Source organism: Choloepus didactylus, chromosome 15 (assembly GCF_015220235.1).
Source record: "Choloepus didactylus isolate mChoDid1 chromosome 15, mChoDid1.pri, whole genome shotgun sequence".
Taxonomy (NCBI): domain Eukaryota; kingdom Metazoa; phylum Chordata; class Mammalia; order Pilosa; family Megalonychidae; genus Choloepus; species Choloepus didactylus.
In genome coordinates, this window is record NC_051321.1 from 65,152,548 (window position 1) to 65,173,914 (window position 21,367).

Consider the following 21,367-nt stretch of genomic DNA (forward strand, 5'->3'; position numbering starts at 1 on the left):
AAAACACACACACAAAAACATCATGATTAACACAAAATGGGAGATAGTTACTCTAGGGAGTAGAAGGCAATCAGGGAGTACACATGGGGGCTTCTAAGGTATGGCCACTGGGATGGTTAGGCTCATGCCAGATTATGGTGCTCAGTTGTTCGGTCAAGCAAACATTGGCCTGTTACTCTGAGAATGTTTGGTGGACCTAAATCATCTGTAAATTGACTGCATCTGTGAATGATTACATCTACAATCAACTGGAGAGACTGCCTTCAGCAATGAGAGACATGTCATCCAATCAGTTGAAGGCTTTAAAAGGAGAAGTGATGATGACTTCAGCAGTCAGAAGAGAAAATTTTCATCCGTACTTCAGCTGACCAGCTTCTCCCGGGGAATTTGCCCAAAATCTTAATTGAAGTTCCCAGTTTGCAGCCTGCCTTGTGGAATTTGGACTTGTGCATCTCCACAGTTATGTGGGACAATTTTATAAAATCTCATAATATTTACAGATAGTTCTTGTTTCTGTTTCCCAAGAGAACCTTGACTAGCACAGTCATGTTCTATATCATAAGCTAAGAAGAGGGTATGCCAGTGTTTTTAAGGTTGTACTGTTTATGTATCCTTTTGAATACATGATATATTTAACAATGAAAAAATTTTTTCACAGAGTTTAAATAATCATGTTTAGCCATCCCCTAAAAAAGTGTGAGAGCAGAATCTCCATTAACCACTTTTGAGGAAGCTATTGAAGGATGTGTTACCCCAAACAGGGAGTTACCCAAGAAAGAAGTTATGGGGTTCAGGCAACAGGAGTTCCTACATAGGAGAAGGGTGAAGGGAGTTCCAAGAATGGCAGCAAAAGAAAATGTCAGGTTAGGAGCTACCATACCAGACTGGAGCAGGACGACACAGTGATCTGGGAGTGACTACTACAAGGTAAAAACAGAAGAACAAATTACCAGATAAAATTTAACATGTGAAAAACTATCAAAAAGCATTTTAAAGAGGTGTTTTAAGGTATGAGAAAACTCAGATGTTCAAAAACAACTAAATCAAAGAAAAAAAAGAGACAATTATTAACTCCAGAGGGAAAAATACATTATAATCACAAACTAGCTTTCCCAGCAAGGAACAATATTTAAATAGTCATAATAAATACACAGTAAATAAATTCCACAAAAATTAAGATTTAATTATACTGAGAAGTTGGTGAAGAGAAAGACCAGGATAAGAGTGAGAATACTGCTTATCCATTACATTAAGCAGTCGAGAGACAAGCTCTAAAATGGATGACTCAAGAGCAAGCAGCATACATTGCATATTATCTAGAAATAAGAGGATGAATGCCAGAAGAAATAGCTAAAAGAATCTTGAAAGTGGTTACTTTATATGGCAGGAACTAGGATGGATCAGCGGGGAGGGAGTGAGGAACAAGAGACTGCTGTTATTTTCTTTTTGTTATAACTCTTTTTAGTACTTTTTTAAAAAACCATTTCACGTAATCGTTTGATAAAAAAAATGAAATGGGTAGACTTTGAGGTAGGAAGCCTCACACAGAGCCTGTATTTTCTCCTATGCTGGAGAATGGATTCTTTTTTTTTTTTGAACACACCCTATTTGTAACACCTTGCATTGCTGTGGTACATTTGTTACAATTGATGAAAGCACATTTTTATAATTGTACTATTAAATCTAATCCATCATTTAACTCAGGGTTCACTATGTTGTGCAGGTCCATGGATTTTTGTGTTTCTTTTGGGGGGGTTTACTCACTTTAATATCAATACGTTTACCATGTTATCACCATGGAACGTAAAGTCAGACGAGAATTTCACAAGTGCAACAAAGCATTCTGTAGTACGTAAAGTTTGTGTTTAATGCCTGGCCAAACCAACTTGCTCGTAAATATAAAACACGGGTAATGTATTTTAACATTTGTGAGTCTTACAGAGAAAATAAATATACTATACACATTTAAAGACCTCATTTGCTTTTGGATTAGCACTTTAAAATACATACTTCTATTTCAAGATGACATTTAAAAATTATTCTAATGATAGCGTAAAAATATAATTCTGCAATTAAAAAATAACTAAACTGGAATCCATAATTAAGTTACCCTTATGTTTATTTATAAGTATGATTCTAAAATAAATACTACTTTTAAGCAGCTCTGTTACCAGATTTTTAGGTTTAGTTTAAACACACATACATATTTTCAGTTGTAGAAGGCATTACAATGTTACTATTCCCTGCACTTTTCTGAAAGACTTCTTTAAGAGTAAACCAGCTCTAGAAACCAAAATACTAGACAAGTTCAGAAGGTGGGCAGAAAAAAATTAATTGGGGTAAATAGCACTCTCACATAACCACCAGATAATGTGATATTCCATAGCAACTCGAAGTCTTCAGGGTTGGCCTGCTGTCCTTTTTAGAATTAATTTCACCATAGGAGTTTAAGAATGTGGACATTTTACCATTATCAAGAGAATTTGGATAATGTTTATTTTGTGCTAACTTGACTTCCCTGAATGACCTAGTGAACTTGTCACCAATGATTTGGTCACCAGGCAAATCATACCTGAAAGAAAGCAAGCCAATATTCAAAATACCACGTTGTCTGAACCTACTCAAATGATTCATTTTCAACATATATGTGTAACCTCAATTTGAGGTGTTTAACTAAACCAAATACCATCAAGACCAAGACAGGGCCTCTTTTTCTAAAGTTAAGGTTTTGTCCAGTATTCTCAATACATGGAATAGCCCATACCAAGAGTCACTGCTCCCACAACAAAGCCTTGTGCTACAACATGCATATGAATCACGTGAATGGACATTTTAGTATTTCCCCTGCTCTTCAGTTTGTATAATCCATATGTAACAATTGCTACAAAACCTGCATTCCCCGTGGGGACAAATGCTGCCTCTCTAGCTTTCTGGATAAGTTTAGATCCCTGATCTTCATCATATGAAAAAAGAGAAACACCTGTATCAGTTGACATGATTGGATGAAGAACCTTCCACTATTGACGACACCCCTTAAGCTTCTCCCATGGAATTAAAAAAAATTTTTTTATTCTAGTTGCATATATACAATCTAAAATTTCCCCTTTTAATCACATTCAAATATATAATTCACTGTTGTTAATAACATTCACAATGTTGATCTACCATCACTACCATTTTAGTTTTGTAGGCTGCTGAAAGCAATATACCATGAAATGGTTTGGCTTGAACAATGTGGTTTACTCGCTTATGGTTAGAGTCTGAGAAAACATCCAAATCAAGGCGATGCTTTCTTCCTGGAAGACCAGCTGCCAGGGATCCTTGGTTTTTCTGCCACATGGCAAGCCACATGGCGGTATCTGCTTGTCTCTCCCTTCTCTTCCAGGTTTCCTTGCTTTCAGTTTCTGTGGCTTTCTCTCTTTTTTTGTACTCATCCTGTTTATAAAGGACTCCAATAAGAAGATTAAGGCTCATCCTGAATAAGGTGGGTCACATCTTAGCTGAAGCAGCCTCATCAAAAGATCCTACTTACAATGGGTCCACACCCACAGGAATGGATTAACTTTGAGAACATGCTTTTCTAGGGTACATACCATCATAACCACCATCTACTACCAAAACTTTCCCACTATCCCAAATAGAAACTCTGTACATATTAAGCCTTAACTCCCTATTCCCTACCAACACCCCATCCCCTGTTACCTAAATTCTAGACTCTGACCCCATGAGTTTGCTTATTCTAATTATTTCCTTTTGTATCTGGCTTATTTCACTCAACATGATGTCTTTGAGGTTCACCCATTTTGTCACATGTATCAGGACTTCATTCCTTTTAACAGCTGATTAATATTCCATTGTGTATGTATACCATATTCTGCTTATTCATTCATCATTTGTTGGACACATGGCTTGCTTCCATCTTTTTGGCAACTGTCAATAATGCCACTATGAACATCAGTGTGCAAATATCTGTTCAAGTCCCTGCTTTCAATTCTTTGGAGTATATACCTAGAAGTCAGATTGCTGATAATTCTATGCTAAACCTTCTGAGGAACTGCCAAACTCTCTTCCACAGTGGCTGCACTATTTTACATTCCCACTAGCAATGAACGAGTGTTCCTAATTCTTTGCATCCTCTCCAACACTTGTAATTTTCCCTTTTTTAATACTAGCCATTATAGTGGGTGTGAAATGGTATCTCACCGTGGTTTTGACTTGCATTTCCCCAACAGCTAATGATGTTTATCATCTTTTCATGTGCTTTTTGGCCACTTGTATATCTTCTTTGGAAAAATGTCTATTCAAGTCTTTTGCAAATTGTTTAATTGGGTTGTTTGTCTTTGCATTGCCAAACTGAAGGATTTCTTTATATTTTCTGGATATTAAACCCTTACTGAATATATGGTTCCCAAATATTTTCTCCCATTGTGTAGGTTGTCATTTTACTCCCATAACAAATCCTTTGAAGCACAAAAGTTTTAAATTTTGATGAGGTCCCATTTATCTATTTTTTCTTTTGTCGCTTGTGCTTTGGGTAACACAAGGTTTTAAAGAAGCATCCCTTTTTTCCTTCTAGGAGTTTTATAGTTCTGACTCTTATATTTAGGTCCTTGATCACTTCTGAGTTGATTTTTGAATATGGTGTGAAGTAGGGGACCCACTTTCATTCTTTTGCAAATGATCCAATTTTCCTAGCACCATTTGTTGAAGAAATTATTCTTTTCAAATTGAGTGGTCCCTGCTCCTTTGTCAAAAATCAGTTGGCCAAAAATGTGAGGGTTGATTTCTGAAATCTCAGTTTGATTCTATTCATCTATATGTCTGTCCTTGTGCCAGTTCTAAGCACTGTGATTATTGTGAGTCTGTAATAAGTTTTAAGATCAGGAAGCGTGAGTACTTCAACTTGGCTGTTCTTTTTCAAGATGGCTTTGGGTATTTGGGGCTCCTTACCCATCCATATAAATCTGATGACTGGCTTTTCCAGATCTGCAAAGAAAACTTCTGGAATTTTGACTGGAATTACACTGAATTTGTAAATCGCTTAGGGTAGAACTGACATTTTAACAATACTTAGTCTTCCCTTCCATGAATACGGAATGTCCTCCCATCTATTTAAGTCACCTTTGATTTCTTCTAACAACGTTTTGTAGTTTTCTGTGTACATGTCCTTTACGTTCTTACTTATTATTCCTAGATATTTGATTCTTTTAGTTGCTATTGTAAATGGATTTTTTTTCCAAATTTCTTCTTCAGATTGTTCATTACTAGTGAAAAGAAATACTACTGATTTTGGGGTGTTGATCTTGAACCCCACACTTTGCTGAATTCATTTATTAGCTCTAAGAGCTTTGGTGTGTGTGTGTGTGTGTGTTTTCAGGATTTTCTGTATGTAGGATCATGTCTTATGCAAAGAGAGAAAGTTTTACTTTTTCCTTTACAATATGGATACTTTTTCTGTCTGTCTGTTTTTTTTTTTTCCTAATTGCTCTGGCAAGAACTTCCAATACAATTTTGAATAACGATGGTGTCAGTGGGCATCCTTGTCTTTGTTCCTGATCTGAGGGGGAAAACTTTCAGTCTTTCACCATTGAGTATGATGTACCTGTGGGTTTTTCATATAAGCCCTTTATCATGTTGAGGAAATTTCCTTCTATTCCTAGTTTTCTAAGTCTTTTATCAAGAAGGGATGCTGGATTTTGTCAAATGCCTTTTTTGGATCAATTGAGATGATCATGTGTTTTTTTCCCTTTATTCTGTTAATGTGGTGTATTACATTAGTTGATTTTCTTATGTTGAACCACCCTTGCATAGCTGGGATAAGTCCCAAATGATCATGGTATATAATTCTCTTAATGTGATACTGGATTTGGTTTGCTAGTATTTTATTGAGGATTTTTGCATCTATATTCATAAGAGATATTGGTCCATAATTTTCTTTTCTCGTGGTATCTTTATCTGGCTTTGGTATGAGGGTGGTATTGGCCTCAAAGAATGAACTAGGAAGTGTTCCCTCCTCTTCAGTATTTTGGAAGAGTCTGAACAGGATTGGTGTTAATTCTAGAAGAGATTCTTGCATTCAGACACATTCAAAATCATTTACTGATAAATTATATAATCACTTTCACATATATTATCCTGTTCAATATTCATAGCAATCTAGTGCAGAATCATAAGCCCATTTTCTGAAGAAGAAACCGAGGCTCAATGAGGATATGTGACCTGCTGAAGGTCAAAATTAATAAATGGATTAGCATACTACCTCAGGGTTTCTCAAGTTCAGAAGTAACTTTATTCTATCATGCCTTACCAGGTAGGGAAATGTACAAAATTATCTCTAAGGTCATTTCCAATGCAAAGATTATTAATAATGTGACTTTAGAGGTACAGGGAGGAGCTGGAACCCCATCATCCAAGGTCCCATTTCACGTTTCTGTTTCTACGCATTCTAGGACTAAGTAATAATACCTTAGATTTATATAGGTTTTACCGTCTATTGGAGATTGAAGGGAAAACATTTTCTGCTTACCTGTAATGCTTTGTTGGCTTCTTTTATATCTTCTATTTTAAGTTTTGATCTAAAAAGATTACAAATAGATATATAAATTTTAGTATACATATTTAAATACAGAACACCTAGCAATTCAATAGAAAGGTACTGACTTTTCATAGAAAATAAAATTGTATATATAATATCCTAATGATCTTCTCTGGCTAATGGGATTATATTTTATAATTTCCTACATATTCCAAATATTCTAAAGTAAAAATGTATTTTTTCAAATTAAATTTGCTTTTTTAAGGAAAGAAATATTAGCATTTTCATGTGATTATGACAGTATTAGTAATAGCTATCATTTATTGTAGGTTTACTATGTGCCAGCCACTATGATATGCCTTTTATATATAACCTCATTTAATCCTCACAAAAACCTAACAAGGTCCAAACTCCTGTTATTCCTTTTTCTTTTTTTTAAACTTTCACCCATAGTCTTTTTTGTAATTCAATTTTATTGATACATTTTCACATACCATGCAGTCATACAAAGCGTACATTCAATTGTTCACAGTACCATTACATAGTTGTGCCTTCATCACCAAAATTAATTTTCAAACATTTTCATCACCTCACACACAAAAATAATGAGAATAAAAATTAAAGTGAAAAAGAACAATTAAAGTAAAAAAGAACACTGGGTATCTTTTTTTTTTTTGCTCCCATTTTTCTACTCATCCATCCATACACTGGACAAAGGGGAGTGTGGTCCATATGGCTTTCCCAATCACATTGTCACACCTCATAAGCTACATTTTTATATAATCATCTTCAAGATTCAAGGGTTCTGGGTTGTAGTTTGATGGTTTCAGGTTATTTACTGCTAGCTATTCCTATTCATTAGAACCTAAAAAGGGTTGTCTATATTGTGCATAAGAGTGCCCACCAGAGTGACCGCTCTGCTCCTTTTGGAGTCTCTCTGCCACTGAAGCTTATTTCATTTCCTTTCACATCCCCCTTTTGGTCAAGAAGATGTTCTCTATCCCACGATGTCGGGTCCAGATTCCTCCCCAGGAGTCATATTCCACATTGCCAGGGATACTTACGCCCCTGGGTGTCAGATTCCATGTAGAGAGGAGGGCAGTGATTTCACCTGCCAAGTTGGCTTAGCTAGAGAGAGAGAGCCACATCTGAACAACAAAGAGGCATTCAGGAGGAGGCTCTCAGACACAATTATAGGCAGGCCTAGCCTCTCCTCTGCAGCAACAGTCTTGCCAAGGGGAAGCCCCGTGGTAGAGGGCTCAACCCATCAAACCACCAGTCCCCTATGTCTGTAAGCACATCAGCAACCATCGAGGTGGGGAAGCCCAACACCCCTGCATTCTCCACCAGCTCCTCAGGGGGGCTCTGTACATTTTTTTCAATTTTTTTTTAATTAACTTTTTTCTAAATTAAATATATCAAAACAAATTTAAAAAAACATACAACAAAAAACATTTCAAATAAGCCATAACAAGGGAGTAAGAAAAAGACAAGTAACCTAAAATAACTGCTTTACTTCCAACATGTTCCTACTCTACCCCAAGAAAATAACCTAATATAGCAACATTTCTGTGAACTTGTTCCTACCATACCCATACCTGTTTTATAAATGAAAAAATTGAGGCCTAAAGATATTTAGTCACTTGTAAGGGATCACAGAACTGGTAAGTGGAGGAGCTGGAATTCAAACTCAAGTCTGTGTGATCGTGAAGCCACACACTAGTCATCATGTACACTGCTTCTCAAGCAGATACAGAAGAGGGTTCAAAGTCACAAAACCAAGGAAGATATGGTGGTGATCTGCCCAACTTTTAATATATTACTGGTAAAAATTTAATGCAGATTATAAAAAGAAATATTTAATTATCTGTTATCCCACTACCCAGGGACATTAGTGTGTGTGTGTGTGTGTGTGTGTGTGTTTCAAGGGGATTATTAGCTACACTGTTCCATAACCAGCTCTCTTCACTTAAAAATATATCCTCAGAGTTGGGAAGGTAGAGCACTGTGAATTAACAAAGCCCCATTGAGCCATCATTTCAGCAGACTGGGAGCCTCCCTACACAGCCCAGCAGCCCAGAACTGCCCTGGGGGGACGGCACTCACCTGTGACATAGCACAGTCATCCCTCAACAGAGGACCCGGGGTGCACGGCCTGGAAGAGGGGCCCACTTGCAAGTCTCAGGAGCCATACGCCAATACCAAGGACTTGTGGGTCAGTGGAAGAGACAAACTGTGGCAGGACTGAACTGAAGGATTAGACTATTGCAGCAGCTTTAAAACTCTAGGATCACCAGGAAGATTTGATTGTTAGAACCACCCCCCACTCCCTGACTGCCCAGAAACACGCCCCATATACAGGGCAGGCAACACCAACTACACACACAAGCTTGGTACACCAATTGGACCCCTCAAGACTGACTCCCCCACTCACCAAAAAGGCTAAGCAGGGGAGAACTGGCTTGTGGAGAACAGGTGGCTCGTGGACGCCACCTGCTGGTTAGTTAGAGAAAGTGTACTCCACGAAGCTGTAGATCTGATAAATTAGAGATAAGGACTTCAATAGGTCTACAAACCCTAAAAGAACCCTATCAAGTTCAGCAAATGCCACGAGGCCAAAAACAACAGAAAATTATAAAGCATATGAAAAAACCAGACGATATGGATAACCCAAGCCCAAGCACCCAAATCAAAAGATCAGAAGAGACACAGCACCTAGAGCAGCTACTCAAAGAACTAAAGATGAACAATGAGACCATAGTACGGGAGACAAAGGAAATCAAGAAGACCCTAGAAGAGCATAAAGAAGACACTGCAAGACTAAATAAAAAAATGGATGATCTTATGGAAATTAAAGAAACTGCTGACCAAATTAAAAACATTCTGGACACTCATAGTACAAGACTAGAGGAAGTTGAACAACGAATCAGTGACCTGGAAGATGACAGAATGGAAAATGAAAGCATAAAAGAAAGAATGGGGAAAAAATTTGAAAAAATCGAAATGGACCTCAGGGATATGATAGATAATATGAAACGTCCAAATATAAGACTCATTGGGGTCCCAGAAGGGGAAGAAAAGGGTAAAGGTCTAGGAAGAGTATTCAAAGAAATTGTTGGGGAAAACTTCCCAAATCTTCTAAACAACATAAATATACAAATCATAAATGCTCAGCGAACTCCAAATAGAATAAATCCAAATAAACCGACTCCGAGACATATACTGATCACACTATCAAACATAGAAGAGAAGGAGCAAGTTCTGTAAGCAGCAAGAGAAAAGCAATTCACCACATACAAAGGAAACAGCATAAGACTAAGTAGTGACTACTCAGCAGCCACCATGGAGGCGAGAAGGCAGTGGCACGATATATTTAAAATTCTGAATGAGAAACATTTCCAGCCAAGAATACTTTATCCAGCAAAGCTCTCCTTCAAATTTGAGGGAGAGCTTAAATTTTTCACAGACAAACAAATGCTGAGAGAATTTGCTAACAAGAGACCTGCCCTACTGGAGATACTCAAGGGAGCCCTACAGACAGAGAAACAAAGAAAGGACAGAGAGACTTGGAGAAAGGTTCAGTACTAAAGAGATTCGGTATGGGTACAGTAAAGGATATTAATAGAGAGAGGGGAAAAATATGACAAACATAAACCAAAGGATAAGATGGCTGATTCAAGAAATGCCTTCACGGTTATAACGTTGAATGTAAATGGATTAAACTCCCCAATTAAAAGATATAGATTCGCAGAATGGATCAAAAAAAATGAACCATCAATATGTTGCATACAAGAGACTCATCTTAGACACAGGGACACAAAGAAACTGAAAGTGAAAGGATGGAAAAAATATTTCATGCAAGCTACAGCCAAAAGAAAGCAGGTGTAGCAATATTAATCTCAGATAAAATAGACTTCAAATGCAGGGATGTTTTGAGAGACAAAGAAGGCCACTACGTACTAATAAAAGGGGCAATTCAGCAAGAAGAAATAACAATCGTAAATGTCTATGCACCCAATCAAGGTGCCACAAAATACATGAGAGAAACACTGGCAAAACTAAAGGAAGCAACTGATGTTTCCACAATAATTGTGGGAGACTTCAACACATCACTCTCTCCTATAGATAGATCAACCAGACAGAAGACCAATAAGGAAATTGAAAACCTAAACAATCTGATAAATGAATTAGATTTAACAGACATATACAGGACATTACATTCCAAATCACCAGGATACACATACTTTTCTAGTGCTCATGGAACTTTCTCCAGAACAGATCATATGCTGGGACATAAAACAAGCCTCAATAAATTTAAAAAGATTGAAATTATTCAAAGCACATTCTCTGACCACAATGGAATACAATTAGAAGTCAATAACCATCAGAGACTTAGAAAATTCACAAATACCTGGAGGTTAAACAACACACTCCTAAACAATCAGTGGGTTAAAGAAGAAATAGCAAGAGAAATTGCTAAATATATAGAGACGAATGAAAATGAGAACACAACATACCAAAACCTATGGGATGCAGCAAAAGCAGTGCTGAGGGGGAAATTTATAGCACCAAACGCATATATTAAAAAGGAAGAAAGAGCCAAAATCAAAGAATTAATGGATCAACTGAAGAAGCTAGAAAATGAACAGCAAACCAATCCTAAACCAAGTAGAAGAAAAGAAATAACAAGGATTAAAGCAGAAATAAATGACATAGAGAACAAAAAAACAATAGAGAGGATAAATATCACCAAAAGTTGGTTCTTTGAGAAGATCAACAAGATTGACAAGCCCCTAGCTAGACTGACAAAATCAAAAAGAGAGAAGACCCATATAAACAAAATAATGAATGAAAAAGGTGACATAACTGCAGATCCTGAAGAAATTAAAAAAATTATAAGAGGATACTATGAACAACTGTATGCCAACAAACTGGATAATGTAGAGGAAATGGACAATTTCCTGGAAACATATGAACAACCTAGACTGACCAGAGAAGAAATAGAAGACCTCAACCAACCCATCACAATCAAAGAGATCCAATCAGTCATCAAAAATCTTCCCACAAATAAATGCCCAGGGCCAGATGGCTTCACAGGGGAATTCTACCAAACTTTCCAGAAAGAACTGACACCAATCTTACTCAAACTCTTTCAAAACATTGAAGAAAATGGAACACTACCTAACTCATTTTATGAAGCTAACATCAATCTAATACCAAAACCAGGCAAAGATGCTACAAAAAAGGAAAACTACCGGCTAATCTCCCTAATGAATATAGATGCAAAAATCCTCAACAAAATACTTGCAAATCGAATCCAAAGACACATTTAAAAAATCATACACCATGACCAAGTGGGGTTCATTCCAGGCATGCAAGGATGGTTCAACATAAGAAAAACAATCACTGTATTACAACACATTAAAAACTCGAAAGGGAAAAATCAATTGATCATCTCAATAGATGCTGAAAAAGCATTTGACAAAATCCAACATCCCTTTTTGATAAAAACACTTCAAAAGGTAGGAATTGAAGGAAACTTCCTCAGTATGATAAAGAGCATATATGAAAAACCCACAGCCAGCATAGTACTCAATGGTGAGAGACTGAAAGCCTTCCCTCTAAGATCAGGAACAAGACAAGGATGCCCGCTGTCACCACTGTTATTCAACATTGTGCTGGAAGTGCTAGCCAGGGCAATCCGGCAAGACAAAGAAATAAAAGGCATCCAAATTGGAAAAGAAGAAGTAAAACTGTCATTGTTTGCAGATGATATGATCTTATATCTAGAAAACCCTGAGAAATCAACGATACACCTACTAGAGCTAATAAACAAATTTAGCAAAGTAGCGGGATACAAGGTTAATGCACATAAGTCAGTAATGTTTCTATATGCTAGAAATGAACAAACTGAAGAGACACTCAAGAAAAAGATACCATTTTCAATAGCAACTAAAAAAATCAAGTACCTAGGAATAAACTTAACCAAACATGTAAAAGACCTATACAAAGAAAACTACATAACTCTACTAAAAGAAATAGAAGGGGACCTTAAAAGATGGAAAAATATTCCATGTTCATGGATAGGAAGACTAAATGTCATTAAGATGTCAATTCTACCCAAACTCATCTACAGATTCAATGCAATCCCAATCAAAATTCCAACAACCTACTTTGCAGACTTGGAAAAGCTAGTTATCAAATTTATTTGGAAAGGGAAGATGCCTCGAATTGGTAAAGACACTCTAAAAAAGAAAAACGAAGTGGGAGGACTTACACTCCCTGACTTTGAAGCTTATTATAAAGCCACAGTTGCCAAAACAGCATGGTACTGGCACAAAGATAGACATATAGATCAATGGAATCGAATTGAGAATTCGGAGATAGACCCTCAGATCTATGGCCGACTGATCTTTGATAAGGCCCCCAAAGTCACTGAACTGTCATAATGGTCTTTTCAACAAATGGGGCTGGGAGAGTTTGATATCCATATCCAAAAGAATGAAAGAGGACCCCTACCTCACCCCCTACACAAAAATTAACTCAAAATGGACCAAAGATCTCAATATAAAAGAAAGTACCATAAAACTCCTAGAAGATAATGTAGGAAAACATCTTCAAGATCTTGTATTAGGCGGCCACTTCCTAGACTTTACACCCAAAGCACAAGCAACAAAAGAAAAAATAGATAAATGGGAACTCCTCAAGCTTAGAAGTTTCTGCACCTCAAAGGAATTTCTCAAAAAGGTAAAGAGGCAGCCAACTCAATGGGAAAAAATTTTTGGAAACCATGTATCTGACAAAAGACTGATATCTTGCATATATAAAGAAATCCTACAACTCAATGACAATAGTACAGTCGGCCCAATTATAAAACGGGCAAAAGATATGAAAAGACAGTTCTCTGAAGAGGAAATACAAATGGCCAAGAAACACATGAAAAAATGTTCAGCTTCACTAGCTATTAGAGAGATGCAAATTAAGACCACAATGAGATACCATCTAACACCGGTTAGAATGGCTGCCATTAAACAAACAGGAAACTACAAATGCTGGAGGGGATGTGGAGAAATTGGAACTCTTATTCATTGTTGGTGGGACTGTATAATGGTTCAGCCACTCTGGAAGTCAGTCTGGCAGTTCCTTAGAAAACTAGATACAGAGTTACCATTCGATCCAGCGATTACACTTCTCGGTATATACCCGGAAGATCGGAAAGCAGTGACACGAACAGATATCTATCTGCACGCCAATGTTCATAGCAGCATTATTCACAATTGCCAAAAGATGGAAACAACCCAAATGTCCTTCAACAGATGAGTGGATAAATAAAATGTGGTATATACACACGATGGAATACTACGCGGCAGTAAGAAGGAACGATCTCGTGAAACATATGACAACATGGATGAACCTTGAAGACATAATGCTGAGCGAAATAAGCCAGGCACAAAAAGAGAAATATTATATGCTACCACTAATGTGAACTTTGAAAAATGTAAAACAAATGGCTTATAATGTAGAATGTAGGGGAACTAGCAATAGAGAGCAATTAAGGAAGGGGGAACAATAATCCAAGAAGAACAGATAAGCTATTTAACGTTCTGGGGATGCCCAGGAATGACTATGGTCTGTTAATTTCTGATGGATATAGTAGGAGCAAGTTCACAGAAATGTTGCTATATTAGGTAACTTTCTTGGGGTAAAGTAGGAACATGTTGGAAGTTAAGCAGTTATCTTAGGTTAGTTGTCTTTTTCTTACTCCCTTGTTATGGTCTCTTTGAAATGTTCTTTTATTGTATGTTTGTTTTCTTTTTAACTTTTTTTTCATACAGTTGATTTAAAAAAGAAGGAAAAGCTAAAAAAAAAGAAAAACAAGGAAAAAAAAAAGATGCAGTGCCCCCTTGAAGAGCCTGTGGAGAATGCAGGGGTATTCGCCTACCCCACCTCCATGGTTGCTAACATGACCACAGACATAGGGGACTGGTGGTTTGATGGGTTGAGCCCTCTACCATAAGTTTTACCCTTGGGAAGACGGTTGCTGCAAAGGAGAGGCTAGGCCTCTCTATAATTGTGCCTAAGAGCCTCCTCCTGAATGCCTCTTTGTTGGCTCATATGTGGCCCTCTCTCTCTGGCTAAGCCAACTTGAAAGGTGAAATCACTGCCCTCCCCGCTACGTGGGATCAGACACCCAGGGGAGTGAATCTCCCTGGCAACGTGGAATATGACTCCCGGGGAGGAATGTAGACCCGGCATCGTGGGATGGAGAACATCTTCTTGACCAAAAGGGGGATGTGAAAGGAAATGAAATAAGCTTCAGTGGCAGAGAGATTCCAAAAGGAGCCGAGAGGTCACTCTGGTGGGCACTCTTACGCACACTTTAGACAACCCTTGTTAGGTTCTAAAGAATTGGGGTAGCTGGTGGTGGATACCTGAAACTATCAAACTACAACCCAGAACCCATGAATCTCGAAGACAGTTGTATAAAAATGTAGCTTATGAGGGGTGACAATGGGATTGGGAAAGCCATAAGGACCACACTCCACTTTGTCTAGTTTATGGATGGATGAGTAGAAAAATAGGGGAAAGAAACAAACAGACAAAGGTACCCAGTGTTCTTTTTTACTTCAATTGCTCTTTTTCACTCTAATTATTATTCTTGTTATTTTTGTGTGTGTGCTAATGAAGGTGTCAGGGATTGCTTTGGGTGATGAAGGTACAACTATGTAATGGTACTGTGAACAATCGAAAGTACGATCTGTTTTGTATGACTGCGTGGTATATGAATATATCTCAATAAAATGAAGATTAAAAAATATATATATACATATCCTGAATGATTTACAGCTTCTGACTTGTTATTAAGTATCTCCACATCATAACATTAAATGGTTACAATGATACACAATGAAAAGAATATATTTTACAATAAGTACCTACTGTTGAACTTCGTTTCAAAACTTCGCCAAACCTCTCTCTCACTAAGCCAACTTGGCAGGTGAAATCACTGCCCTACCCCAATGTGGGATCTGACACCCAGGGAAGCAAATCTCCCTGGCAACATGGAATATGACTCCTGGGGAGGAATCTAGACCTCGCAGCGTGGGACGAAGAGTGTCTTCTTGACCAAAAGGGGGATGTGAAAGGAAATGAAATAAGCTTCAGTGGCAGAGATTCCAAAAGGAGCCAAGAGGTCACTCTGGTGAGCACTCTTACGCACCATATAGACAACCCTTTTTAGGTTTTAATGAATAGGAATAGCTAGCAGTAAATACCTGAAACTATCAAACTACAACCCAGAACCCTTGAATCTTGGAGACGATTGTATAAAAATGTAGCTTATGAGGCATGACAGTGCGATTGGGAGAGCCATTGGACCACACTTCCCTTTGTGCAGTGTATGGATGGATAAGTAGAAAAATGGGGGGGGGGGGAGGCACCCAGTGTTCTTTTTTACTTTAATTGTTCTTTTTCACTTTAATTTTTATTCTCATTATTTTTGTGTGTGTGGTAATGAAAATGTTGAAAATTAATCTTGGTGATGAAGGCATAACTATGTAATAGTACTGTGAACAACTGAATGTATGCTTTGTATGACTGCATGGTATATAAATATATCTTAATAAAACTGAATTAAAAAAAAAAAAAACTTTGCCAAAAATTTGTTCATTAAAATTGAAATGCCCAGGAACCCCACCAAGAACTGGCATTTCTCAAAGCTCCAGAGAACAGTTAAAGGACTATAGGACCAGGACAAGTGCTAAATCAAGAAAAAGGCTACTTACAAGCAATAAGATCTCTTAGTGCCCAGGTCCCTCCCCTAACCCTCACCAGCTTGGCAGAGAGCCGGTCTTGTGCTCCCAGTACATGTTCCAGGTCATAGTTCTGGAGGGAGCAAGTACCTCTATGCACATACTAGGAGCATGTATGTCTGGTCCAATCTGTCCAGTGGTGGCCTGAGGGACTCACTGCTCCAGAACTTGCCCTGCTTGTAGAAGGCAGTTCACCAAGTTCTCCTACAGAACACCATGGGAGACTAATCAAGTGGCTGCCTGGGAGGAAACTATCCTAGAGAAGAGGGGACATTTATATCCATGCAAACAGGGGAATTCCTAGGGCCACATGTGCATGCCCAAGATAAGATGCATGCGCAGAAGGGATCAGGGCCACCACTATGCTTTGGCCAGAAGCCATTCTCCAAATTCACTGTATAGATAAGCCCTGAAGGAAAGCACTTGCACAGGTCAACCCACAAAGACTAGGAAAGGTATTTTCCTTTTTATCCCTTTTTCCTCTTTTTTTGGGTTAGCTCCTGGCATTCAAGGAAGACTGTCATAACACTAGTTTCATACAAACTTAAAAAACAGACACCTCAAAGACTAAATTTCCAGTGATACATTAAAATAACAAAACATCTATGTTTCAACAAAAGATTACAAAACACACAAAGAAACAAGAAGTAATGGCCAGGGAAAGGAGAAAATTAAACATTAGAAACCATCAACAAAGAGGACCATATCTGGCACACATCAAAGACTTTTTATAAATGGTTCTAAATATTTTCAAAGAGCTAAAAGAAAACATGGACAAAGAACAAAAGGAAATCAGGAATATGGTTTGATAATTTTCTTGGGGTATGGAAGGAACATGTTGGAAGCAATGTAGTTATTTTAGATTACTTGTTTTTCCTATTTCATTGTTTGGCTATGGTTTGTTAATTTTCTTGGGGTATGGAAGGAACATATTGGAAGCAAAGTAGTTATTTTAAGTTATTTGTTTTTCTTATTCTTTTGTTTGAAATGTTGTATTTTTTGTTGTTTGTTTGAATTTTTCTATAAATAAAGTTAAAAAAGAAAAAATCAGGAAAAGAAGAATACAAAGAGAATACCAATAAATAGATGGAAATTATGAAAAGGAACCAAACAGAGCTGAATACCAGAGTAACAGAAACTTAAAATTCTCTAGAGGTGTTCCACAGCAGACTGGAGCAAGCAGAAGAAAGAAATGGTGAACCTGAAGATAAGACAATTGGAAATCATCTAGTCTGAGAAGCAGAAGGAAAAAACAATGAAGAAAAGTGAACAGAGCCTGAGGAACCTGTGGGACACCATCAAGTATACCAAAATACACCTCGTGTGAATCCCAGAAGGGAGAGAGAAATGGGCAGAGAGAAAATTCAAAGAAATCATGGCTGAAAACCTCCAAAATTTAATAAAAGACATGAATACACATATCCAAGACATTCAATGAACTTGAAAGAGAATAAACCCAAAGAGACCCACACCATGGCATATTATAATCAAACTCAAAGGCAGAGAATTCTGAAAGCAGCAAGAGAGAAGAATGTGTCACATACAAGGGAGCCTCAATAAGATTAACTCCTGATTTCTCATCAGAAACCATAGAGGCAAGAAGGCAATGAGAGGACATATTTAAGGTGCTGAAAGTAAAAGACTGCCAACCAAGAACTCTATATTTGGCAAAACTGTCTTTCAAAAATGAGAGAAAGAATAAGACATTCCCAGATAAAGGAAAGCTGATGTAGTTTATCACCACTAAGGCAGCCCTACAAGAGACATTAAAGAAAGTTCCATAAGTTGAAAGGAAAGGACAATGTTTCTACCGTTAAAAAAAGAAACAAAAAATGTGGAATGACCAATCATCTATATTATTTTTCTTAGGATAACACTTAGAAATGAAAATACTGGATCAAAAAATACATTTAAGAAACCTAAAATCTCTGCTACCGAATCAGAACATTTGGAGCCTGCTTTGCCCTAAAGATGCTTTTGCTCCAAGACATAAAAAACAAAATGTCAGTCTTCTATCTGGTTCATACTGACTCTTACAGAGGAAATAATCAGTGTAAAACTACACACTGTAAAAACAGTATTGATGGAATAATCAAGTTTTTTTGGCTGAATTTACAGGTACAAAATGTGCCCCAGGAAAACTGACCCTGATAGGAATAATGTCCACAAGAGTAAGACATAAGAGACTCAGAAAATTCACAAATACCTGGAGGTTAAACAACATGCTACTGAACAATAATGGGTTAAAGAACAAATAGCAAGAGAAATTGCTAAATATACAGAGACGAATGAAAATGAGAACACAACATGTCAAAACCTATGGGATGTAGCAAAAGTGGTAAAAGAAACCCTTTAGAGGCTTTATAACTCTCCATTTTACAAATGGGGAAACGGGCTTAGAAAGGTTATATAATTTATCCTAAGTCACACAGCTTGTAAATGGTGGAGGGGTGCTGATTCAAATCTGCCTGATTCTCCCATTCTCTTTCCAAGATAATATCACTGTGTGATCAGCCTGTGAGTGACATTAATATTAATTTTTACATATGATATTAAAAAACTTGAAAATTCAGAGCTTGAATAAATATTCTGTACTTGGTAAGTTTAAGAACTATTTTTCTGAAGGATTAATTTTCCCTTATAACATTAAAAATTAAAATAAGACTTAAACTATTGTATTGTTTCACTATTATTTTATATGACTCCCACACCATCATTTTAAAGAACACCCAAATTGTCTTCACAGTCTAAAGTCAATTCTGTTAAATTAAGAACAAAGGTTAAAAAGCATTTACTCTAACCTCAGAACCTCACCATCATGTTTTTAAAGAAGTCATCATCCTGTGTAATAAAGGGGGAATTTACAGTATTTACTTAACTTTCAATCTGATAACATGTAGTCATGAGTAGGAAGAAGCAGAGGAGTAAAAGTGTTTTAGCAGATAAATTGTCAAGGTCTTGGGAAAACTGAATGGGGCCATTGATCCCTTCTCCAGCCCTGATTAAATTCTTCTCACTGCAGAAGAGAACTAGAGTTGAAGAAGGACAAAAAATGTTCTGACCCAAAATTGGCCCTACTGGAACCCATGTTTTAGGTACTGTGGTCCCAGAAGCAAAAAAGGAAAACACTGATAAATCTGTCCCATAAAAAGTCAAAATATTAGCAAAGCAAAAAAAAAATCATAAATAAAGAAAAAAGGTAAATGACAAATGGGGAGGAAAATGTGCACTGTGTATGATAGAAGGCTCTTTTCCATATAAAAATATCATAAGAAAAAGTTGAGCAATCCACAGAAAAATGTGCAAAAGCATATGTAGAGGCAATTTACAGAAAATAAACTGCAACCACAAATGAAACACAAATACAGATGCTCAACCTTGCTCATGGTTAAAGAAATATCAGTCAAAATAATGAGATTTTCAACTACTAGACTAGCCAAAAAAAAAAAAAAAAAAAAGGCACCCTCTTTCACTAGTGCAGGAGGTCTAGATTAGAAGTGGAGGGCAATTTGGCTGTATCAAAATTTTTAAAAGCAAAATCTTTTTGGCCCGGCAATTACTACTAGGAATCTACTCTTCAAATACATTCATCAAAGTATATCAAGACATATCAACATATATACATACCAAGATGCTCAGAGCAAGTGCTTCCTGAAACAGTTTAAATTACAGCACACCGACAGTGTGATTGTGAAGACCTTGTGGATCACACCCCCTGTATCTAGTGTATGGATGAGTGGAGGAATGGGGATAAAAACTAAAGGACAAACGGGGTGGGATGGGGGGATGGTTTGGGTGTTCTTTTTTCACTTTTATTTTTTATTCTTGTTCTGGTTCTTTCTGATGTAAGGAAAATGTTCAGAGAGAGATTGTGGTGATGAACGCATAACTATGTTATCATACTGTGGACAGTGGATTGTATATCATGGATGATTGGTGTATGAATGTATTTCAATAAAACTGAATTAAAAAAAAAAATTACAGCACACCCATCCTATAGGATATCTGTATGTGTTCATATGGAAAAATGTTTAACATATTCTTAAAAAAAAAAAAAACCAAGTTGCAGAAGAATGTGCAGACAGTGGAGTCAACAGGGGTTAGGTATGCAAGTTAGCACACAAGGGAAAATTTTAGTAGACAAAATAACCCTTTAAAATTCCTTAAATAGCCCATAAAGGTCAGTATAGGCTGTTTAGAATATCCAACCTTGAGCAGTAATTTTCATGCACACTAAAATTTAAGAATGAACCAAATTAAAGGAGAACACAAAAGTCTAAATGCAGCTGGTCTGGGAATTCAAATGATCATGCCATTACTACAGCATAAAGTCTCCACCTTTAAGGGGTGGATGGGTGAAGGTAATGCACACTCTTTGTTTTATTATTCCATTTTACAATTAAACCTTTATGATCTTAGTAAATGTTCATATATTTGTATTTTGTTGTGGGGATTGTTTACTATTGAGACCCCAGAACCTAGAACATAGTACTTGGCACACAGTAGAAGCTCAGTAAGTATTTGTCAAATGAATAAAGTGGAAATAAGGCATAATAGCCTAGTACAGGGTCTGGTTGAAACTGCTCCACAAATGAATGCCAGATTGGAACTAAAATCTTGCTTATCATCAATCAATGAATGGATTAATAAAATGTGGTACAGACATACAATGGAATATTATTCAGCCCTAAAAAGGATATATATGAGAAAATGGATGAACCTTGAAGACATCATGTTGAGTGAAATAAGCCAGACACAAAAGGACAAATATTGTATGATCTCACTAATATGCACTAAATACAATGAACAAAACTCATGGAGTTAGTATCTAGGATATAAGTTACCATAACAGAGAATGGGGGTAAAGAATGGGGAGCTGATGCTTAATTTGTGCAGAATTTTTAATAAGGTTGATTATAAATGTTTGGAAATGAACAGAGGTGATTGTAGCACATTATTGTGTAATTAACAGTGATGAATCGTGTGTGACTGTGGTTGAAAGGGGAAGTTTAGGGTTGTA

The 21,367-nt window shown here is 37.0% G+C and overlaps 2 protein-coding genes across 8 annotated transcripts in view; both read right to left on the reverse strand.

Annotated features, from left to right (window-relative positions):
• Window positions 1–21,367, reverse strand: part of RUFY2 (RUN and FYVE domain containing 2) — a 95,205-nt gene that overhangs the window by 17,896 nt on the left and 55,942 nt on the right. For all 7 annotated transcript variants that reach the window (XR_005212094.1, XM_037805406.1, XM_037805404.1 and 4 more), the window contains one exon: window positions 6,527–6,575. Coding sequence is in view for 6 of the 7 variants with exons in the window: in XM_037805406.1 (XP_037661334.1) it covers window positions 6,527–6,575 (49 nt within the window). In the remaining variant the exon portion in view is untranslated. The remainder of the gene's footprint in view (window positions 1–6,526; window positions 6,576–21,367) is intronic.
• LOC119510991 (HIG1 domain family member 1A, mitochondrial-like) lies at window positions 1,261–3,372 on the reverse strand. The gene has a single exon (XM_037805422.1). It carries the CDS (start codon window positions 2,994–2,996, stop codon window positions 2,742–2,744), a length of 255 nt encoding a protein of 84 aa, XP_037661350.1. The 5' UTR covers window positions 2,997–3,372; the 3' UTR covers window positions 1,261–2,741.